General features: G+C 37.4%; 3 protein-coding genes across 4 annotated transcripts; 1 reads left to right on the top strand and 2 right to left on the bottom strand.

The window, feature by feature from the left end:
- Nucleotides 1–102: 102 nt before the first annotated feature.
- On the bottom strand, nt 103–10,252 carry LOC120001287 (E3 ubiquitin-protein ligase MBR2-like). 2 transcript variants are annotated; one of them, XM_038849534.1, is made up of 7 exons: nt 9,950–10,252; nt 9,005–9,073; nt 7,039–8,859; nt 1,786–1,836; nt 846–944; nt 627–770; nt 103–526 (listed from the first exon to the last, which is right to left on the bottom strand). In XM_038849534.1, the coding sequence occupies exons 3-7, from the start codon at nt 8,764–8,766 to the stop codon at nt 395–397; spliced, it is 2,154 nt and encodes a 717-aa protein (XP_038705462.1). In that variant the 5' UTR covers nt 8,767–8,859; nt 9,005–9,073; nt 9,950–10,252; the 3' UTR covers nt 103–394. The 2 variants fall into 2 exon arrangements, with proteins under 2 accessions (XP_038705462.1, XP_038705463.1); XM_038849535.1 differs by having other exon boundaries at nt 9,016–9,073.
- A 5,502-nt stretch (nt 10,253–15,754) lies between these two features.
- On the top strand, nt 15,755–17,499 carry LOC120002633 (caffeoyl-CoA O-methyltransferase-like). Its single transcript, XM_038851394.1, has 5 exons — nt 15,755–15,987; nt 16,107–16,251; nt 16,323–16,454; nt 16,792–16,890; nt 17,178–17,499. The coding sequence occupies exons 1-5, from the start codon at nt 15,755–15,757 to the stop codon at nt 17,328–17,330; spliced, it is 762 nt and encodes a 253-aa protein (XP_038707322.1). The 3' UTR covers nt 17,331–17,499.
- A 1,534-nt stretch (nt 17,500–19,033) lies between these two features.
- Nucleotides 19,034–19,759, bottom strand: LOC120001526 (40S ribosomal protein S16). The gene has a single exon (XM_038849899.1). The coding sequence runs from the start codon at nt 19,664–19,666 to the stop codon at nt 19,232–19,234; it is 435 nt and encodes a 144-aa protein (XP_038705827.1). The 5' UTR covers nt 19,667–19,759; the 3' UTR covers nt 19,034–19,231.
- Between the last annotated feature and the right edge of the window lie 5,185 nt (nt 19,760–24,944).

The following is a 24,944-nucleotide window of genomic DNA, read 5'->3' as shown; positions in this document are numbered from 1 at the left end:
AGATACATTCAGATTGAGCACTTGATGGCATGGCCCTACTATGTGTGAGCGCGCGAGCGCGAGATAAAAGAGCCAAACCAAAACATAAGCACCACATATCAATGAATGTCTGAAATTTTAAAATCTATTAATGTGTTCCTGCTAATCCAGTCTGCATAATCATCACATTATTTTTGAATATTCCACGTACTCTATGGACGAAAAAAAATCATTTTCTATGACTCATGCAGCAAATTATGGCATCGGTGCTCTGTCATAATAAGTTATGCTGTTCATGAGCAAGTAAAGTTGGCTTTTGAATGAAAGGTACGGAGGAGATTTTCAAATTTTGGTCGTTCATTGAAAAGAAAAAGAGAAGATAAGCTCCCATGCCTTAGTAGTGATGGCGTTTCTCTCACGGATTCATGGCTGTTGTTTTGCAGATGGGGCATATGTTTTTTTGCATTAGCCACTGTTTGATACAGTTGGTGTGGAACTCGTGCCCGCAAGCCAGATTCCCAGCATCATCTCCGTTTAAATATGGCTCCTGTCAAGATGAGGGTAAAATCAAAGAAAACACAACAAAACCAAGTTGAGAATCGGAAAACTGATTCACGAACAGGCTCATGAAGTAAAAAAGCACAGACCTGACAGATACAGCAGGGCTCCAGATCTGATGGCGACTCTTCTGTGATGCACACATATTTTCGTTGTTTCATAAACTTCAAAATGGTTTCCTCACTAAGTCCCGTACTTACATCTCCAATGCGTTCCTCCAGAGCCAACAAGTCCTACCAAAGAAACTTGTTGATCAGGGGAACTATCTTTCACTGAAATGAATAGGTGGACAAAAGTTAGCCTTTTACCTCATATGACATGTTGTCTACATCGAGGCGCATGTCTCTGTGCCTGTCATGCATTTCGGCCATGCCGTGATATATGAAAGGGTCGAGAAGCATGTAATCCTGAAAATTTACACAAAGTCAAATGCCTGTCAAGCAGTGTTAGATAATCAGAGGAAAAAAAAAACAAACAGCAAGAACATAATATTTTCTTCGATAACAACTCATCCCCTGCCCAGGAACTGGCCTAGCGGCTATTGGATTTAAAATTGTTATCAGTTCACAGATATACTAACTTGCAACTTTATTCTCTAGAAACAACTATTGATGCTCAACAAGATTATGCATTTTCTAAATGCCAATGCCACATGAGTACTTCAGCATCTGAACCATGCACAGAAAAGCTGAGCGTGCATAAGCTACAGTTCCCGTACACATCAACAACTAAGAAACCTAGTATTGAAGTTACATCAACTGTGCTAAGCAGACAGCTTATGGATTACTGACATCATAAAATTTAACGGCCTCCGACACACCAACACTAAATTTGAAAAATATTTCTTAATTTTTCTTTGGGTCCTTTGAAAGTAATTTTAGAAAGGTATCTATGTTCAGGATGGTAAATAGTTTATTATTCTAAACTGAGTATACAGGATGGCCGCCAAACTAGAGTACCATGGAATTTTTACAAAAAGAAATGGGACGCTATTTTCTCAACTACTTCACATGCTGGAAGCACAATCATGAAATACCCCGCATTTTAAACATTCGCATTGAAACAAACACCGTCACAATAAATTGAGCCTCCTTGATGGCAGCTCCAATGTAATTAAAGAAACTGAGAAAAACAAATTTAGTTAAAGGAGAGGAACATAGTAACTTAAACCACCCATTTTTGAGTTCGAAATATTACAAAAGACATTTTAAATTGTATAAAAATAAGTCCGTGTAGCTAAAAACAAACCTCGATCTGAACGTTCTCATCCCTGCGCATGGCATTCAAAGCTTGACGAATCTGTGGAACATGGAAGAATAAAAACTGATAAGTCCCAGCATGCCGCATCCAAAATGATTATCCAACAACCAAGTTACCTATCAGTATTGACACCAAACTTTTAAAGTCAAAAAACTATTTTAACTAGGCAGTGCAACATCTCTAATTTAAGAACGAAAAGGCATCATGCACGGATCCTTCCACAAATAATAAAATATTGACTCCGATGCTTATCCTCTGAATCATGATACAACATAACTGGATCCATTTTCTGAATGTAAGATAATGAGGTATCTAATTGCACAACTATCAGCTAATCTTCTCCTCTTTAAACAAATTAAACAACTTAAAATTGTGAGTTTTGCCTTCTTTATCGTTACTAAAACCCTTATATTTAATTCTTTTGTTATCTGTTTTCCATTTTTAATATTTTTCTTCAAGCCAGAAATCACATAAAATAAGAGTGCCCAGATTAAAATATCTCATGCAAAAAATTAATTCTAATGAAAGATAAAGACATAAAGAGAACATAATTAATTTATGGTTAAAAAAATGACAAAGAATTTCATTTCACTGAGGTAGGCAACTCTCCATCTAAAGATTATTATTCTGTTCGCAACAATACCTAACACAGACTCTATACTAGATTTAGTATCTGAAAATTGGAATTAGTCTATAATTAATATTAATTTGTTGATTAGAGAAGTTTACATGTTAACATCACTATTCTGTGGCCAAAATTAACTTAAACAAGCAACATACTAGAATTAGTATCTAAAAGTTATTTCTTTTCTCAAGTAAAGGCTAGAAACTCAAAATAAGAAAGTACTTTACGGGTAATAAATGACAGAATGAGTATTAATTCATTGAGCCACCGCACCCCCAATTTCAGATTACTCTGCTGTGAAGAAACCTTATACAATACAGGCCACCTACTTCATTTCATGCCTAAAAGATCTATAAGCAAGCAAAAAAAAAAAAGCTAAACTTGAAAAATTTTGTACGATATTAACCAGATTCTTCAGCTTTAAAATTATTTTTTTGATGATAACAATAAAGCATCTTTCTTTACCATAAAATGACAAAATTATTTTGTAAAAAATATATGTTGTATAAACTACATTTAAAATTAAAATATTGTGCACATCACCTAATACATTCTACAAACTCTAGAAATTCCCATGTCAGCAGAATAAAATAGGTATGCAACTCTCAAACATTTGTTCATATTGCAAACTGATTCCTTTCATTATTAGATGAAAGAAAATCACAATAGCTAATCATGTTACTGATCGTTATAATGTAGTTTCGAGTATGCCGTGCAGAGATACAGAACTATTAATATTAATTGCTTTGACAAAAGGACAGAAACTAGCAGTGAAATACAGGAAATCTCAACAAAACCTTCTCATACATAATAGTACAGTACATAATTTTAGTCAGAACATAAAAATCATAGTGCCTAGCCAATGTCATTATGTCATTTACAACATATTTAAGACCCTTTTTAAAAAGATAAAATTACTTTAACAATTTCTTTGTTTCAGGATGCTTCAGATTCAACGACAAACTAAAACAAATAAGCAACTAGATGCAATCTATCCACTGTTTACTAGTGTTCTGTAAGAAATTCAAAGAAAATATCCACATAAATATGTAGGAAACTTGTAAGCTTATACGGGACAATAAAAAATGATGGGACAGTGAAAAGCGTGCTTAAGAGACATAACATTGTCAAAACAAGGAATGGACAAGCAAAAATGTAATAAGAGTAAAACCAGAACTTAATCTAGAGTAAGAATGGAAAAAGAAATATAATAATGATAGGATAACAGAGAGTGAGGAGTTGACGAAGTATAATCGTAATTATTACAAAAGGCCATACACAGTAAATTTCCATAAAAAAAAACCACCGGGAAAAGTATCCGATATGATAATAAGGAGGAAGCTTTGTGCGTCCAAGGCCTTTAGAGAAGGAAGAAATAAAGCTCGATTCTGATGATTGTGATGGTAATAAGGGGTCAAGACCTGATGAATTTCCTTTTTCTTTCTTTAATGTCAAACAGGAGATTCTAAGAGAAGATATCATTGCTGTTTCCTTAGATTTTCACTCTAATATTATCTATGGGATTCCATGAACTAAACTCTTATTGCGTTGATTCCTAAGAAAATTGAAGCCTCAAGAAAAATATTTTCATCCCATTAGCTTAGTGGAGAGCCTAAAAATTGATCTCCACAGTCCTTGCCACAATGTTAAAAAGCTAAATCCAAAACCTCAGGGACCCCCTCTCAAAAAGTTGAAACACTTTTGGCCAAGGAAGACAAATAATTGATGCCTCTTTGATTGCCTACGTAGTCCTTGAGACTGAAATTCATAAAGCCACAAGGGGCAAAGTTTGCAAATTAGACCCGGAGAAAGCCCTCAGCCATAGCAATTTGAACTTCTTATTCTACCTTTTGGAAAGAATGGCTTTGGTATTATATGGGGTACTAAGATAAAAAAAAAGTAAAAATGCATCTCATCTCTTTCCTTTTCGATCACCATTAATGGCCGAGCTTCAACCTCTTTTCCCTCTTCACTTGACTTGAAATAAAGGGATCCACTCTTCCCTTTCTTATTTAACTTCTTCATGGAAGTGCCTATGAGGATCATTTAAAGCAATGGAACGGGATCTACTACACAGTTTCACCAAGGAAGCAATGAGAGGGAGCTTGAAATTCATCATTAACTCTTCACGGAAAATACCATTATCTTTCGCGGATAGCAATAGATAAAATCTTTCACTTCAGAAGCCACCTACTTTGCTTTGAAGTAGTCAATGGGCTCAACGTTTTTTAGCATAGGTGAACTTATCCATTGGAGGAGTTGAACTGGAGCTTCTAGCAAAAATCATGGGCTGCAGAAGTAGCCTCCTTGCAATCATATATTGACCTCCCTCTAGGAATCAATTCAAGAGAGACCAGACTTTGGGACCCCATTGTCGAAAGATGAACACTTATGGGTTGGAAAAAAACTACTAAAGGAGGAGATTAACCATAAGTCCCACGTTTACCACTCCAGCTCCACTAAGCATGCGTCTAGAAGACATTCAACGGAATTTTCTTTGGGGTCATTTGTATGAATCTCACACATTCCAGCTTGTTTGATGCATAAGAGTGAATTTTCCAAGGAGATTGGACACTTAGGGATTTAATCCCTTAAGGTTGTGTTCAACAAGGCTCTCCTAGCATAGTGGTGGGAAAGGAAATAGGGTTGATCTTTGGAGAGGTGAGGAGCATCTCCCTAAAAGGAGACTTTATCAGGCTTATATACTTTATTAAGAAATACGAATGATGTAGGCTCTGGGAGTTAATCCTTCGCTAATGGCAGGGCTACCTGGAATGGGATCTTCAAGAGAATCCATGGATTGGGAGTTGAAACTTCTAAGTTCTTTCTTTTATACAATCAACGTGATTAAACCTTCTTTGCTTCTAGAGACTATATAAAAGTTAGACAAGACAGTCTCCAAGTAAAGACCTTTTACTCCAACAAAATCCATTCCATAAGTGATGGTAAGAATGATTTCCCTTGGAAACAAATTTGAAATTGCAAGCTCCCAAACAAAGTGGTTTTTAGCCTGAAAAGCAACATGGGAGAGAATCTTTATGAAATGGATAGTGCTAAATTGGTGGACGAGGAGTTAAGGTGTAGGAACTGTTGTAAAGGCCAAGTTAGAATCAAAACTCATCAGCTCCATTCCATCAGCTATTCTAGGGAACAAGTGCAAAGAAAGGAATAAAAGGGCTTTCAATGGGGGAAAAAACTCACTTTGGAATCATCATATACAGATGGATAAAAAGCATATGCTGCAGGTCTAATGATGGGAAAGATGTAAACGTGGATTGGCTCATTCATGTGCTTATTTTAATATCTTGTAATTGATGCATTTTCTAGATGGGATGGACCTCTTAAGCCATATTTTGATAAATCTTTATTTCCAACTCAAAAATATTATCCTCCTTCAAGTTGGAAATATCCCCATCACCTTAGAAAAGGCTAAGCAAATGAAAGAAAATAAAGTATAACATGAATCACCCACTTCTAATAAATGGACTGACATCAATGCATCATAAATCATAATCATGACTTTGGTGGTATGGGTCATAAAAATTCATACAGAAGAATATAGATGATAAATCAGAGAGAGATCAATTGAAGGAGATGTGGTGATGGTCAAACACAATCTAAGAGATACAGCATATAAATGCTGAGATTACACCAACATTTCCCTTAAACTCAGGATGCTAACTACAGCTTGAGTTTGAAGACTCAAACAAAACTGGGAAATGACTGAATCACGATGGGAGTGCCTATAGCACATGAGAGAGACTGCAATAACACATGAAATGCGAGAAACGGCTACAACAAACATTAATCTCACAAGCAAAGTCATAAAAAGCAAATTTGCTTAGTGTCAGAAAAGCCCACAACAATGGCATGGTGCAGATAGGGTCCTAAATTCATAAGTAGGTTTCTTGAACAAAGTCGTACATACGGAACCTCAACTTGAACCAATAACCACGACAAAGTTCAGATAACCAATATATAGTGCATGAAATCAGTAAGCAACATAAACTGCAAAGATGGGAATGCAAACGAGAGATTGGCCAAAATTAGAGACTTCTTAAGCAAAGTATGTGTTGCTAATGACGGGAGAATATCTTGATAGCTTGCAGAATACTGTTTGCTTTTTTTATTTTTGAGTTTGAAAAAATTGATGGGCGGCTGTTTGGGTAACATAGATGCTCGACCAAAATAACACGACAACAAAATTGGCTAAGAAATATTTTAAGCCCAGAAGGAAGAAGAATAGTAGCAAAAAAAACAACCATACTTTTCTAAAGTCTTCGGGAAATTAAGGATATTGTGAGAGCTTTTTAAGTTCAATGCACTCAAGCAGCAGCAAAAAGAAGTTCTAGTATGAAGTTTACATCGTCTTACTTAATGTTCAAGACCCCATAGAAGAGAAAAACAAACAAGAGTGAAATTGCATGACGTCCATATTAAAGTTCCATTACTATATTAAGTGAAAAAAAATGTGCACGGTAGCTGGTGATTCAGATTTCAGTGCTACCACAATTCCACATCTAAATTATAAAATGCCATATCCAGGAAACACAGCCTCAGAAAAAGATTTAATGAAAAGTCGAGAATATATGCATATATATAGTCCAGTGCCAAACCTCAGATATTATCCGGTGTCTCTCCTCGATGTCAGCAGCTAAAAAAGCCCGCAATGAATGGGACACCGACATATCAGGAACATCATCACCATGTCTCTCCATCAAGAATACGGACCTTCGATTGGGTTGATGATGGGGATGGCCCTGACCACCCATGTCAGATGACATTGCTGAGTCCTGTGAGGAAGCAGAATGGATGGAAGATAATGGAGAGAAATGAGCAGCAAGACTGCCAGATTCCACTTCAAAAGAAGGGAACGATGACCAAGGATTAAATTCTCTCAATCTTTGTTGGTTATGAGCTAGGGAGTTGTGGTTTTGTATCAGTGCCCACGTATGCAAAGGAAGGATGCTTGAACTGGAGCCAATTCTAGAACTTGAAGGGACATTTCCAGATGTGTTCGAGTTTCCAGAGGCCATATTCCAACTTGCTGGATCTTGGACCATATTTCTCACCTCAGATGCAGGTACAAACATGGAATTGTCTGTATTGGGTCTAGGGATGTTTCTTAAGCTCACTTCTTCTCGTGCTGCAGCACTTCCCTCTCCACGGAAAAAGGAACTTGCTAAATTGCCAGCTCTAGGATTAGAGGCTCCATTCCAAGGGAATGTATGCAAATTCCTTGAGGAACCAGAAATGTATATGCCAGGATGCGAGCTCTGGAGAGCACTCAGATTTGCAGAAGCTGTCGGCGTCGATCTCGATCTCAAATCCAGAGAATCAGTAAATGAGACAGGCCTTGATGATTGATGAGGGGAAACATTAGACCGCCTAGCACCCCCAGAAGAAAACAAATTGAATGGTAATTCCAGATGATGGCTGGGACTTACTCTCCTTCCAAAACTTCTCAAGCTAGTTTCATCATTCCTGGAACCACTTGCAGAAGGAAAGCCATCAGGAACAATTCCCCTCATACCAACCCCAATTTCAGGGTTTAGATGCTCGGGCAAACAAGTTGAGGAACTTTGCAACTGTGTAGATAAACTCAAGCTGCTAGAAGCATCATAAAAGGCAGTGGGACCAGGAGTATCAGCACACCATACATCATTTTGAGATTGTGGAAAGCAGGTTGGACTTCCACTAGGATAAGATTGACTGGAAGTACCTTCAAGGGCCTTCCTCTTGCATGATGAACCTGAGCTACCACTCCCTTCCTGCACCCTAGAACAAGAGCTTCCAGATGAAGACCCAATATTATCGGAAGGAGTGGAAGAAGAAGATGTCCATTCTGTCTTTACTCCGCGTGGGCGATATAGATTAGGCCCCATACCTTCCCAGCCACTGTTGCCTATATGTGCCGCATGTGTCACATTCGGGATATGATTTGAGCTAGAGCCATGCAAGGATAACAGGTCACTCCCAACCTGACCGCCACTAAAACCAATACTGTCTCTCTCTGGGAAGAGGGCATTCGTTGGCCCTAATCCCCTTTCTTCTGACCTAGAATCAGTACTACATTGCGCACTGATTGAAGAAGACCAACCATTTTCACCTTTTGTACCATCATCATTGACCTGATTTAGCAGACTCAAACTAGAGCTAGGTACATCTGAATTCCAGCCATTAAAGCTCTGAATATCATGAGCAACGGCATTTAGACAAGATTGCTCACTAGAAGGCACACAATTTGACAAGCGATTTTCAACTGTATTTGGCATGTTGTTGAAAGAAGTGTCTTGACTCATGCCAGAGTTACCAGAACCAATGGTAGTTCTATGACCTTGCATCGCAGTCAAATGTTTTAACTAACTGAAACTGTTAATTGATATTCCAATCTTTCAACACAATGGTGCTACACGAAACACACTTCTGGGGCACATCTAAAATCAAGCAAAAAAACAAAAAAGGAAATATAAGGTAAGAGTACCATAGAATAACAAATATATAACCGAAAAATAAAACTTGATTGGATTGGATAGAGTGTAAAAAAATGTGAAATTGAAATAGAGTTCTTTCAAAATTTACCCTTCGCTTACAAATATAATCATGTCAATCTCATGCCCCTTCAGCACTCATAAATGCTACTTGAAAACCCTGAAATATGAAACCTCCAAAGTAAAATAAATTGATAAAATAAAATTCATCTTGGACTGCAGTGCATATCTAGCAATAACTTCAACAGGATGAATGAATTACTCTACACAGCACGCAAATTGTCACTCAGGACCCTAACACTTCAAGTAAAACCACAGAATACTTAGTTGTATGCGATATTGCGATTAATGCAGCAGCAGTTCAAATCCTTCAAAAACAAAGAATTATGATCACTATATTAGGTTCTCATGTGGAAAGCTCAAGACTCTAAAGATTTGTTTCATTTCACAAACAATTAACATTGAGATATGTCCTGAAGAATGCAATACTTCGAGCCAAATTCATAACAATTTAACCTCAAATGTATACAGAAGATGCAGAACCAACAATTATACAGGTATGAAAAATATTAATTTCCATTACTACAAACTACATCGCATTCATATCCTAACGAAGAAGAAAAAATGGGGGATAAAAATCTTTGTAAGAATCATCGTAGCCACCATATCTAATGAGTTTTGCTTTCAAACTAGAAAACCTCCATCCACGGATGACTGCTTTGTCTATTAGGCGAAAACCACTTGATATCAATAATGCCCCAAATCTTGTGCTCCAAAAATCAAAATGAAAAACAGAATTAAATGATCAAACCATGATATCAAAGCCAAAATCATCAAATGCATGCCATCAAAACTCCAAATTTTGCAAAAAAATCCATGGTTGGGTATGCCGGATTCTTTAATTCTTTCGCCAACTCATAGATACCAAATCAACCAAACCCAATATAAGCATCATATGTACATGCCCGAGTGCAAACACAAACAATTTTTTTGAAAAAAAAACAAAAAACACAAACAGGGGGGTTAAGAGAAGTACCTGAGAAAGCAATAGATACGAAATGGAAGAGATCGAAGAAAAATGGGATAAGATCAAAATGGGTACTTGATAGAACCAAAGGGCCTCTTGTGGACTCCTCTTCCTCCAGGTTTTTCAGTTACTTCGGTTTTTCTAATATTTGTTTTTAACTAAAAAGAGGAGATAATTTAGAACAAGGCAAACAGAGGACAAAGATTCATGAAATGAGAGAGGAGGAGAAATGTATAAGATTTTCTAATTGTAGTAAATAAATTTATTGGATTTTGGAGGAGGAGAGATGGGGAGGATGGTGTCTTAAAAGGTCTTTTACTTTGGAATAGAAGTGGCAGATTGTTGTTGTACAGGTAGCTTTCATGCAATGGAAAAAAACATGGGTCCCACAGTCTTTTAATTCCACGACTAAAATTGGTAAATATAATAAATAAAAATGGAAATAAATCTGGTGCCTCCAGGAAAAGACAATTTGACAATGAAAATTTTTTTGGTAATATATATATATATATATATATATTGCTACTTCTAGGATTATTTTGTCACATGGACAGCAACAAAATATTTTTGGTAATATTTATCTATATATTGCTAGTCTAGGACTATGCTGCCACATAGACAGCAACTTTTTGGGCTAAATCAGGCCCAAACTAATGCTCTAATCAAATTGCCCCATTGCACTGTTGGGCCATGCTTCAGTCCAAACAACTGAACAAGGCCTCTTCTTAATTGCACCAGATTCATACAAAAGTAGAGTAATCTTAACAAATGTGGGCCAACTCAAAGCCCAATTCAACACAAAATGTCCAAGGGAAAATTTAGTCACGCCCCATTTTTTATTGAGCATACCCTGACTATAGTTGACTTTGCGTTGACCGTGTGTATTTTTAGGGTTGAGCTCATCACACCCCGTAAACAGCTTTGTAAAGTTGCTTGAAAACACTTTGTTTTCCTCCTTCACCAAGGGAAGGCTTATGACACCGTGGAGGGCGGAAGGGCTCACATTCAACTGTACGAAGTCGCTGCTACTTGGGTGATCAACATTGTTGACAATAGTGAGTATTTCGGCTTTGAGTTTGTTGATTTCGTTGTCTAGGTCTTCTTCGATTTTTGGGAAAACTGGGCAATATGTTGCTTCGAAATGTTTAGGGCTTAGGTTTCTTTCATTCCATGGTTGCAGGAGAGTGAATCTGTTGAAGCAGAGGTGAACCACGACAATGCCCTAGTATTCACGATTGATTTGATATTTGATAGCAAAAAAATGGTGATTGAATGGGCAAGAAAGATTAGGCGTTCTAATGGAGTGGTGGTTATTGTCCTGAGGTCTGATATCAATGATGTCAATAGAACCCCTAGTATTATTATGGGATGTGAGAGGAGTGGTACATACAGAGAGAAAAAAGACAATGGAAAGTCCAAAACGGGGTGTGAAGAGAAGGAAGTCTTCAACAAAGAAATGTGATTGCCCATTTCGGTTGAAAGCGCAAATGGTTGACACAACTACAAAGAAATGGGCATTGCATGTGCAGAATGGCCATCACAACCATGAACTTATGAAATCAGCTGAGGGGCATAGCTTTATTGAGAGGCTTACTGAAGAGGAAAAGGTTATTGTTGAAAGACTTGGGAAGACTGGAGTGAGGACCAGAGAAATTCTTCATCAAATCAAATTGAATGATACTACAAATGCTTCTACCATGAGGACAATCTACAATGTCAGAAGTAGTATGAAGATGAAGGAGATGGCTGGTAGGACACCTATGCAGCAACTGTTTAAATTGTTAACAGAACTCGGGTTTGTCACGAAGCATTGCAACGAGCCCACGACGAATGTGGTTTAGGATTTATTCTGGGCATACTCTCCTTCTATTCAATTGGCCAAGGCTTTTCCATATGTTTATATGCTTGACTGTACTTATAAGACTAACAAGTATTGACTGCCTTCACTTGAGATTGTTGGGGTGACCTCTACAGCTAAGACATTTGCTCTGGCATTTTGTTATATGCATTCAGAGAAGGAAGACAATTATGAATGGGCACTGAAAAGAATTGTTTGATGCTGAACAACTTCCAGGAGTCTTTGTGATGGACCGTGAGCTGGCTTTGATGAATGTTGTGAAGCAGGTATTCCCATTTGCAAATTGTATGTTGTGCCGTGTTCATATTGAGAGAAATATACTTAGTAAGTGTGTAGGATTCTTTAAAAGGAAAGTTGATTTTGATGAGTTTATGTTACAATGGGCTAAGGTTATGCACTCACCTACAATGGAGGATTATGACAACAATATTAACCAGTTGATTCAAACTTTTAAGGAATGGCCAGCTGCATTGAGATATGTTTTTGAGTCATGGTTGACAAATTACAAAGAGTTGTTTGTTTCATATTGGATTGATAAGTTCTTGCATCTGGGAAACACATCTACTAATCATGTTGAAGGTAGCCATGCTAAGTTAAAGAGACATTTGACTAACTCTACGCATGGTTTTATTACATCTCTTGAACCCATTCATTTGCTTTTGGAGGGTCAGCTACTTGACATTACTGCGTCATTTGAAGATAGCTTGACAAGAGTGCCATGGAGATTTAGAAATAATTTGTATAGGTAGCTGGTTGGAGTTGTATCAACTGCAGCATTGGAGAAGATAGAGACTGAAATACTTGTAGCTCAGAAAATGGGAGTGGATCCAACTGCTTGCAATCACAAGAACTTACAAACTCTTGGCTTACCTTGTGCACGCATGATTGGGGCATATCTACCGGAGGGCAGGAGCATACCCGTGAATGATGTGCACAACATATGGAAGAAATTAAATTTAACTTCCCAAGTGAAAGATGCAGGGAAAGGAGTCACAATAGACACAGAGATTGAGGGAATTTGGAAGAGATTCAGCATTTGTAGTCTTCCTCAAAAGCTTGATCTGAAGAAACAGTTGGCACTTCTTGCCAAACCAATGACATCAGATGCATTAGAGCCAACCAAAAAGGTAGATTTGAGGGGAAGAAAATAGCATGCCAAGAAGCCAAGATTAACTCCAACTAAAGACACAACTCGTGAACCATCTGCCTTTGAACATGCTCTTGAAAAGCATGTTTTTGAAGATGTTCCATGCACACAATTGTCACAGGTATCTGCTATTAGTTCAAATGCTATGAAGATGAAAATCCATCGCACTAGAAAGCCAATTCCCAGATTTTTTGCGGCCTCATATTACACAGGTGACTGATGTGCCAGGGGATGGTCATTGCGGTTACAGAGTTATTGCCAGCTATCTTGGTTTAGGTGATGATGGTTGGAAGAAGGTGCTCCTTGACCTGTTACAAGAGTTGAAGAACAATCATGCTGAGTACAATAGGGTCTTATCTCCCTTGACCTCAACTGAAGAACTCATTGCTAGTGTGGATTGTATGGGCACTTTTGCAGATGTGAAGCACTAGATGACCATGCTTAGCATGGGCAATATCATTTCATCTTGCTACAAAATTGCAGTTGTTCATGTATCAGACGTTCAATGTTTGACTTTCTTTCCATTAAGAGATCCACCACCATTTGAGGCCAACAATGACATTCTCACAATCGGGTATATCAATGGATCTCATTTTGTCAGGCTTGAGTTAACTGCTGATTCACCCTTACCTCCAGTGTCCAAGATTTGGCTTCAGTATAGTCATCGGGGGGCTAGACATTGGATTACACAATATACTTCAAGGATTGACAAGTTTAGAAGCATCATAAGTGCAAGGAAGACAAACAGGGCTATTGTTAAGTTCATTGATTGATCATCTTCTTTCTATTGTGCTGTGATTCTGTTATATTTGGCAAGTTGTGCCCTGTTTTTGTAGTTAAAATGAAGTAAATTCCCCTGTTTTTACCTCTGTTTTGTGCATTGGGGTGTAGTTATAAAAAGTTGCTATATAGGTGTACTTATAAAAATTTAAATTTTTTTGGGGTACTATTAATAAGGGGTGTCTTTATAAAAAAAAAAGGGGTGTGACTAAAACTCTCCAATGTCCAATGGCAATTGATGGGCTACTAAGCAGAACCGATGGGAATCAATCAATTATATAGTGAGCCCAATTAATTATTCCTTTAATCCTTTTAGTGGATGTTGTGCCAGTAGAGGTGGCAAAAAATCGATTCCAGTTTCGGGTTGGACAACATCACGTGTTTACGAAGTGTTTACATATTCACGAAATATTTACATGTTTAGACTATAACTCGGATTGAACTTAATTAACCAAACCCGGATTAATTTAAATCCGAACAAGTAAATAGGACAATAACCTAATCTGGATTAGGGTTTGGACAAATGCCTATGTTTGGACCTGAACCCGATTTTAAACTAGACAACAATTTTGTGTTTGGACTCGAATTTCAGACATATAATTTATGTCCAATATTAAGTAGGGATGGCAAAGTGTTTGGAAAATGATTTTGGTTTTGAGTTTTAAACCCATCACAGTTTCGGGTCGGTTTTGATTTTTGATGTCTGGTTTAGGGTACCCAAACTATTTAATAAATATATTTATTTTACACTAATATTAAAATATATTGTATTAATATATTATAAAAGATAAGTGAATTATAGTAATAATATTCTAAATAATACTAGTAAAGGTACAGTACTATCATTTTAATTTATAATAAGCAAAACGGTAATTTTTATCCCTCAATTATGGGGTGAGTTTAATTTTCGTCCCCAAGCTTTTCTCTCATTTCTGTCCCTCAACTATTGAAAACTACCATTTTCGTCCTTCAAGTGAGATTGGGGTCAGAAAATGCTTGTGTGGCACCTATGTGGCACGCCGGACAAATCTGATCTAACTTACAATAGGATGTCACGTTGGATTTTTCCATCGCTTGACTTATTGGAGGGACAAACGGGGTACTTTCTCATAGTTGGGGGGCGAAAAATGGAGGAAAAAAAGTTAAGGGACGAAAATAAAACCCGACCAATTGTTAAGGGATGAAAAGTACCATTTTACCATTTATAATATGGTAAATTATATTAAATTAAACAGAATGATAGATCTTGCTTTAATAACATGATAAATCGAAGTATATTAAAAATTAAATTGAGTAATACATTTTCATTTGTAACAAATCATATTGTTTTGTTAATGATTGTAATTTAGGTATTGTTGACTAGTTGTAGACTTGTTTGATGTGAATTTGATTTGCAGGTTTCGGAATGGTTATCTGACCATTTATGAAAAATATTAAAATATTAAGAGTTAAATGGTAAACAGGTACTCAATAGTAAACAATTATGGAATGGTGCTGGTTTTAAAAATTTAAATGGTTTTCTAAACAGTTTTGGTATATGGTACCTAGAATGAAAATGATTTTGGTATTCTATAATTTGAAGGGTACCAAAAGCACTGTCATCCCCAATTTTAAGCTCTCCTACTACATCTCAGATAATCGTTAAGCCCTCGTACTTTTACCAGTCAACATTAAGCTCTCATACTGTTATTTTGAATTAAATAAAACCTTTTTGTAAAGTAAATAATCTAATTAAATAAAATATATAAAAATTGGGGAAAATTCTTTTTTTTTATTTTACCCTTCTCTTCCCTTGTTTCCCTCCCCTCCAAATTTCTCATTCCAAACACACTCTTAGGAGCCAAACGGAGACCTCACCAAGGCCCAACCGGGCTGGCTTTATTCCGGTTCAGGACGAACTCTTGGCACCCATGTATACCCCTCCACTGCCAAATGCCAACTCAGGTTGAAGTGTTGAACAATACGTCTCAATCTCAAACTTCAAAGCCACCACTGAAAAAATAAACATAGAAACTAAAATCTCTCTTCAATGGCAGGCGACGGAGATGAAGCACGGAGGCATCTCGAGGTCGGCCACAAGAGTCTCCTGCAAAGCGATGCTCTCTACCAGGTATACATACATATACTCTGTTTTTACATGTTAATCTGTTTTGGTTTACAATCTTTGCTTCTTGGCTTATGGTATATTCTGGAGACCAGTGTGTACCCAAGAGAGCCTGAATCCATGAAGGAGCTTAGAGAGTTTACTGCCAAACACCCATGGTAGATTCTTTAATTATTCAAATCACTGATTATTCCGCTCTGTTTTTTATTTTTTATTTTTTTTTTAATTTTCAGTTTAGTGTATAAAGATGTGATTTTGATGATTGATTTGTGTACAGGAACATCATGGCATCATCAGCTGATGAAGGGCAGTTTCTGAACATGATTTTGAAGCTGATTAATGCCAAGAACACCATGGAGATTGGTGTCTACACAGGCTACTCTCTCTTGGCCACTACCCTTGCTCTTCCTCATGATGGAAAGGTAAATTCATTTCATTTCAATCAGATTTGAACCACAAAAATGATTTTTTTTTTTTTTTGTAATTGTTGCAGATCCTTGCCATGGATGTTAACAGAAAGAACTATGAATTGGGTCTACCTATAATTGAAAAATCTGGTGTTGCTCACAAGATTGATTTCAGAGAAGGCCCTGCTCTGCCTGTTCTTGACCAGATGATTGAAGAGGTAAGATTCCACATTTTTTTTCATCAACATTGTTACACATCCCAACCACATCTATCTCAAAAGCATCTCAACAGTGTGCGACACTCATTTTTCGGTGTGATGATATCATAGCAATGTTATCACACCACACTCAATAAATGAGTGACACATATTGCTAAGATATGCTTTTGAGATGAGTGTTGTTGGGATCTTTATTATTTTCTTTTTTCATTTAATTCTTAATCGCATTAAAAATGGAAAACAATATTAAATTTAATGGGATTGCTTTTATTGTAATAAAAATTAAAAGGAATGTATTAATTATTAAAGCTGAATGATTGGCTGTGGTGAACCTCAGGAGAAGAACCCTGGATCCTTTGACTTCATATTTGTGGACGCTGAGGGCAAATGCAATGGTGAATTGGTATTAGACCAACAAAGATGTTATCTTTTGTTGATGTGGCTGTATTGTAAAATGTGTTTTGCTTATGTGGCTGTATTGGGATAAGTGTTTTGTTGATGTGGATGTATTGATATTTGATGTTTTGGTGTAGTTTTGTTGTGGATAATATGTAGGAATGGAATGTTGTTGGGTTGGGTGGAAAGAGAAAGTGTGTGGGAAGAAAAAGTGTATAAAAATTTGTGTTTTGCTGATTTAACTGTATTAAAATACGTGTTTGACTTGGCTTTTTATGTAATAGAGATGAGACCGGGGCAACAAAAATGTTAGCCCAGTAAATTATTTCTCATTGCATTTGCCCTGATAAAGACAACTATCTTAACTACCGCCAGAGGCTGATTGACCTGGTGAAGGTTGGGGGTGTGATTGGCTACGACAACACCCTATGGAATGGATCTGTGGTGGCACCTCCTGATGCTCCTTTAAGGCTCCTTTAAGGAAGTATATCAGGTACTACAGGTATTACATTCTTACTCCGCTGCACCAACAAACAGATCATATTGTCTATTTACATCACTGAACACATTAGCAATTTGCTCATTTGTTCCCATAAAAGACATGCATGACTCATGTAGGAATGAAAACCAAGTAATGCCAAAAGGGGTCCTCCACTGCTAATTGGCGCATTTGAGTATACCAAGACTCCATCTAATTATGGGAACAAATTAGCAAAAGATTGGGAAAGTTTTTTTTGAAGAGAAAAAGATTGAGGTTGAAACTTGAAACCTGTCAGTAACAACAACACTTCCATCAAAGACATGCATGACTCATGTAGGAATGAAAACCAAGTAATGCCAAAAGGGGTCCTCCACTGCTAATTGGCGCATTTGAGTATACCAAGACTCCATCTAATTATGGGAACAAATTAGCAAAAGATTGGGAAAGTTTTTTTTGAAGAGAAAAAGATTGAGGTTGAAACTTGAAACCTGTCAGTAACAACAACACTTCCATCGGCAGTCATGCTGATTAGAAACAAAACACCACATAAACTAGGATCCATGGTACCATAAAACACAGTAAATTGAGAATCATATCCAAACAAGCCCAATCTGATAGAATGAAAATTTAAAAACAAACAGCACAAGCTTTATGAAATCACCAGGTAGGCATCGAAAAAAGTTCACCCCCTCTAGTATCGCTTGTCAGGGGTGAGTTTTTCTTCAGCCTATAAATCAAATTCAAGGCAATGCTCTTGAAGATCAGGGATGTCAATCAAACCAATGAATATGACTCACTGTAAAGCGGCCTTCAATGGAAATCATTAGGCTCAAGCAATTAGCCAATTACCAAGGAAGCTTTGCATATAACTACATCATCAAGGCTTTTAGCACAACAACAAAGAACTCTGCTGTTTTCCACAACAAAGCCACTGAGAAAATCAAACTTGGCACTAACAAAACTAACAAATTACCAGATGACGCAAAATGATCTAGATCTCTGAAAGAATATTAAAAGTTCCCCCCTGTTGCACCATAATTTCTGTGAACAACAGAAAAGAACAGTATATGACAACGTAAAACACATAGTCGCGCTTGTCATAGACTAATAAAAATTCCATCACTGAACACATTACACAACTGACTTATCAAAACCAAACACCTGGACAGGTAAAACTAATCAAGAAATAGCAAATGTTTAGTAGATGTAACTAGTATTTCTGTAAATACACAGAGATCATTCTCCAGATCATGGTATTTTAACAAGTGAACCTTACAAGCAACAAAACTCAATTTCAAGTCAGTTCAATTACCAATCAATTGAAAATTGAAAATAAAATTAACGCAAAAATTTCTTATTCAGTAGCAAAACTCTACAAAAAGTTACAACTGTACCAGTTATATGCGGTGGAAACCATCAAAGACAAAAACATGGAAAGAGGGCTGCTCAGAGATCCCAAATGATACCATATACGCTAAGCTTGGATTGTCACAAGGGAACTAATTTCAGTCAGGGAGGTGCTTACAGTTCGTGCAGTGAACAATCCTAATCCTAGTCCATGTGGTCGAATTCAATGATCATATCCGCAATCATCAAAGTAAAGAATTCTCCATAACTTTCCACTTCAATTAAAGCAAACGAATGTCCTCAAAGACCCAAAACCCCAATAAAACCTTCAAAGAAATTCAGCAGAAAACCAAAATGTAAAATCATGCACTCGTAATATTAACTTTAAACCAATAACATACCTCTATTGTCTCCGAAAAACAAAATCAGATTACTAGATCAAAAAGACTAATTAAACCACCAAAATAACATAACATTGTAAGTCTCAATTACCAATGCAAAACCCAGAACCTCAAGTGAGCCACAACATAAGCACAAACATGAAGATTCCTCTTCAACGGTAACTCTTCTGGAACCTTGCACGAGCACCACGCCCACCAAACTTCTTGGGCTCACAGCGCCTGGGGTCCGAGGCCAGCAGGGTTCTGTCATACCTGTAAAGGATGTCCCTTATCTCCTTCTTGCTCTGCTCGTCTACGTACTTCTGATAGTAGGCGACCAGTGCCCTGGCAATGCTCTGACGAATGGCGTAGATCTGGGACGTTTGCCCTCCACCGTTTACACGGATGCGCATGTCGACACCTGCGAAGCGGTGGCGCCCGAGGAGGAGGATGGGCTCATAGGCCTTGAAGCGGAGGACCTCGGGCTCAACCAGCTCGATAGGGGAGCCGTTAATCTTGATCAAGCCCCTTCCACGCTTGCAGTGGGTGACCGCCACCGCCGTCTTCTTCCTTCCAAAACATTGCACCGATTCTGCGGGGGCTGCCATAGCTGTATTCCCTCTCTTGCTGTGCGTATCGACTCAGCTGCGGAGTAAACCCTAATGCAGGAGACTGGTGGTGACGGAGAGACTGAAGACTTACAGAGAAATATCAAATATATACGCGGGTGGTGTTTACAGGGACTTTAGGGTTTTCGTTGTAGTGAAACTACCCTCGAGGTTGCACATAATTACACATCTTACCTTCATTTTGAAAACGCAGCGTTTTAAAATAAGATAACTTTTTTTTTTCCTTTTCTTTTTTCTAAAATATTCTTTTTCCTTCCCATTTGGCTATTTTTTTTCTTCCAAGTCCCTACTTTTATTTTATTTTTTTAAAAGAAATTCTTCTTCCCTTTTACATTACAATTCTAGCCACGAATATTGAATGATGTATTTGCATGCACATGGATCTATGTAGGCTGCGTTAGGTGAACCATTATGAGGCACAATATATTGCATTTCAATCATTTATTATATTGACCAAACAAACAACATTTTTGGGGTCCAAATTTCAATGCAATTTGAACACCATATATTGTTTCTTTTGGAATTGTGATGTTTTGTACAATTTGGAAACAATTTCATTCATTGCTAATGTAAATGCCCTGAATGGATCCATATAATTACACACTCTGCCATGTAGTACTCAATGTATATGAATTATTGTATTTTTACAATTTTTTAAAAAATTTTTTATGGAAAAAAGTTATTATTTTTTTAATGAGTTATGTAGTGTTATAATTTATTTTATGATTTATTTATTATTATTATATAGCTTTAAAAAGTTATGTCCCTTCATGTAATTTATACAACAATATTAAGACTTTATATTGTTCCAGCAAAAGTGTAACAAAACACCTAACAACATTTTAGTAATCATTTCTGTTACCATTTATTACAATCATTATTATCTGCAATATATGTTACAATATATGTTACTGACAAAATTGTGCACCAAACAGACCCCGGAAAGAGTATTTAAATATTTTTGCTTGTGCTCGTTCATGGAGACTGATAGGCTGTTGAATTCCTCTTTTATCCGGAAGAGCATCTCTCCGGAAAGATACATGTGTAATAGTACTCTTTGGCGTCTGGGTGATTGAAGGTTTATCATCAATATTTGGGACGACCATTGAACTGTAAGGCCTCTCAGTGATCTCATAGACCAGGCTACAAATTGGTGGAATTAACGATTTATTGGGGAGATGTTTCCAAAGGAGGATGCCTATATGATCTTACAAATGGAAGTTAGTTCATTGCGAGATATTGACACAAATATTTGGAATGATTCTTCTAATGGTCATTATACCGTGCGTAGTGGGTATCGTAGTTACCAAGAACTTGATACACTCCGGGTTGTGGTACGGAAACGGGGTATGTCACTTGATTAATTTGTGATACGTTTGTGGTAGACTTAATTGGTACACTAGTTGGGAACGTGGTACGATTTGAAGAGTTGTCGGGGTCACTTCTAGATGTTGAATGAAATATAAAATTAAATATAACATATTTTACAATCTAAAGTACAAGGGGAAAAAAAACAATTTCTATGCTTCTCTATTATTTTTGAAGAATGAGTAATAAATTTTAATGGGCTTTGTTATTTTTAGGTCTTACTATAAATTTAGGGTTTAGATATTCTTCTTTCCAAGTCCCAACACCATAAAGACTCCTCTCTGGTTTGGGCACTCTTCTCTGCCACGCCTTCTCTAATTCTATCGTGAAGTAACTGTTTCTCTCTCATGCATTCTCTTTAGTTTGAGTACTCCTCTCCCACACCTTCCTCTTCTCTCCAACTCTGTCAATCTGTACGTTGTCTTCTACTCTTCTCTGTTCTAACATCTCAATCAATTTTTGGGTCTTTTCATGGTAAAATTTTGGGACAATACTTTGGGTGTCCCAAGTCACGTTCCTGAGCTTCCTAGATCGCTAGTGTACCCCGTTCAGGGACGTTCGTCCCAATTCGGGGTACGAGGGGGATTAATCGTTCCTGGTAACTATGGCAGATATCACTAGGCTATGAAATTGTGTAGCAGGGGATGTCCAAGTATATCGACAATGGATTTTAACAAGAAATGATGGCTTCAGATTTGGTCCCTACAAGTTCAGCCTTCTACAACGGTTTTTGTCTGGCGAGCATTCCATGAGATTGTTCCAACTTATTCAAATTTATTCCAATGGAAGATTTGCCCAGTTGACCTCTGTTCTATTTGTAATGTGGTTCTAGAAACATTGACGCATGTTTTATTCTCTTGTCATCATGTTAATGAGGTACTATCTTCCAGTTTCCCTTAAATACATAAGTTGCCAATATATTCCTTTTCATTTCCATAAGCTTGATGATTTTATTCAAACTGCGTTTGGTAGAGCGTGGACAAGCATTTGCCGCTAGCGAAAAATGCTTGTCCATGCTCTCCTACTAAACGGGCAGGAAATGGCAGCATATACGTTGCCATTTCAGCCCCCAAAATACACGCTCACCTTTGAAGCGTTTCTCCTCTCGGTTTGCTTTATTCCACAAATTACCCCTACCACATCCTCTGATATGCTTTTGTGCTTGCAAATATGTGATCTTGTTCTTGCTCTATTGCCCATCGGTACCTCGTCAAAACCGCTTTTCCTGCACAGCCCATCAAGGCTTCCCCAAATAGCTCCAAGACCCACTCTTTGGATCCTTCTTCAGGCCGCCAATTCGTCCTCTGTCTGGGCTGCTGACCAACGAGTTATGACTTGGGGGCTGCGTCGATCTTGGAACGAGTTGGCAGAGACAGGACCCACTTGGGGGTAAGTGGAATTTAAGTGGTGAAGAGTATATGGAGGTGATGGGTGGCAACGGTTGGGAGCTGGTATGGAAAGATTCCATGGAAGGCGCACCGAGTTAGGGAGAGGTAATGAGTGTACGCTGAGTCGCAGGTGGAGACGAAGATGGAGTTTGCTTTTGGGAAGTTGGGTTCACCCCACCCATCCAAATTATTTCCTCCGCTGTCGCCTTTGACATGGACCAATGGAGAGGATGTAGACATATGGAGGGATATGGGGTATTGTTGACAACAACTCATGGACTTGAGTTTGGATGGATATTTTTGGGTCGGGTTTATGGACGTGGTCAAACATATTGGATCAATAATCGTATTCAGAGAATCAAAGTGGAAGTACAATGTCTCGGTTGTGAGAGCATACCTGGGATGAGTCTGGTCATCCTCTTTTTATAGTATTGTAGGTCGTATTTTTTGGGATTTTCATATCCCAAGTCCATTGAAATCTTGATCATTCGTTGTGATATGAGGATTATTCATGATCCTTTCTAGTTTGAGTTTGAATCTTCCCTAGGTTGTCGTTAGGAAGTCTTACTTTTTTGGATTGAGTGGGTTTAGTCTAGGTGCTTCCTTAGATCATGCATGGTTGTTAGGTTGGTATGCTGACTTGATGGTAGGTAGTATATGAAGAATCATGGTAGATAGGAGCAAATCTCTCTTAATCACTGATCTCCTTTGCATTTGAACATTTGTTAGCTTGAGAAGGATATCTTAGCTTGAGATATTATTCCTTGAGAGTTGTTGATTAGACCTCTATTTTGATGTTTCAATGTCCTTTAATTATGATGTACTAGCACTTATCTAATGTATTTTATTGCATTTTAGCTTAGTTTTACACTTACAAATGCTTCCCCTTGGTTTTGTATTAATCGGACCATGTTCGGGCAAGTTGGATCACTTTTTGGGCATTTTTTGCTGTGAGATGTCGGGACACCTAATGCGGTTGTCCGAACACTTCCTTTAAAAAATGAAATAGAGCCTATGACGAAGACTTGATGAAGCCCAGGTGTTCGGACACCTTCAGAAGCCGTCCGGACACCTTGTCGCGAACCAACAGCTGCAACATAGATTTTTGAAGGGTTTTTCGAGTATTTCTTAATTGTAACCAATGGGGATTGATCTTGTAAGGATAGTTAAGTATTTTCATTCTCAAATAGGGTGTTTTAACCCTAAGAACTAGGGATGACAAAAAAAACCGACCCTAGCATTATCCATAGGGTACCCGGTCCATTTAAAACCCGAAAACCGATCCTATAGGGTTTGGAAACGGTTTTGGTTTTGATTTTCAAACCCGTTATGGTTTATGATCGGGTTTGGTTTTTAATGTTGGGTTTAGGGTACCCGAACCGTTTAATTAAAAAAGTAAATTATAGTAATAACATTATAAATTATATAAAGGTATATTACTAGGATGCTAAATTTTAGCATGATCAAACATATTAAATAAAATAATATAATATAATTATATAGATATTACATTCAACCTATAACAACATGATAAGTCATATTATTTTTTTAAAAAATTGAATTATACATTTATAGAAAAGTAAAAATATTAAAAGTTAGACGGTAAACGGGTATCCGATGGTAAACGGTTATGGAACGGTTTCGGTTTTGAAAATTTAAATGGTTTTTAAACAGTTTTGGTATTGAGTAACTTAAATGGAAACGGTTTTGATATTCACTAATTGGAAGGGTACCCGACCCGTTGCCATCCAGGCTAAGAACACCATTATTGAAGGGATCTCTCCTCTTGGGGGAGTAGCCTCCATCCCATTCTCTCTCTTAGGTTAGGATATTCTCTCTAGTTTTTGTGAAGCTCTCTCTTGATTTTGCTATAAACACTAGTGTTGATCAATAAAATTGGTTGTTTATCTTCAATATCATGAGTGGTTAGGTTTGATTTCTAGTTTCTAGTCTCGAACGATGGGTGCAATGTTTCGATTACTCAAGGTATGCTCAAAGAATCGTAGCTTCGATTTATCTATTTTAATTTCGTGATAGTTGTGTGATTGGATATATGAGAATGACATATTTGATTGTATTCTTGGATTGTCTAGTCTAGGGATTGCATCTAATGTGTTCGATTGAGACTTATTAAACCCATTGTATGATTTCCTTAATTAATCGAGTTTTCCATTGCATAGTTATTAATTATGTGTATTAATGATGGGGTTTTGGGTTAATTTAGGAATGTGCATGAGAGAGTTATGGTTAATTGATATTTGAGTGTGAAACTAGGGTGTTAGCCAAGCGAGCCCCAAGGGGGAACATTAATCCATAATATTAGGTGTTTATCCCTTTGCGTTCATAGTAGATTAAGAAACCCGATGGCCTACATGTATGAATTGAAGTCTTATATCCCAATCTTTTTTGCATATGCATGATTGATCGTATCACACAATGCATTGTGTATGGTTGTGTGTGTTTGCAATGATACCTTGAGTATGAGAACTGAGTAGCCACCG

This window comes from Tripterygium wilfordii, chromosome 7 (genome assembly GCF_013401445.1).
Source record: "Tripterygium wilfordii isolate XIE 37 chromosome 7, ASM1340144v1, whole genome shotgun sequence".
NCBI classification, from domain to species: Eukaryota; Viridiplantae; Streptophyta; class Magnoliopsida; order Celastrales; family Celastraceae; genus Tripterygium; species Tripterygium wilfordii.
Note: the sequence above shows the minus strand (reverse complement) of the source record. Positions and strands in the feature narration are given on the sequence as shown.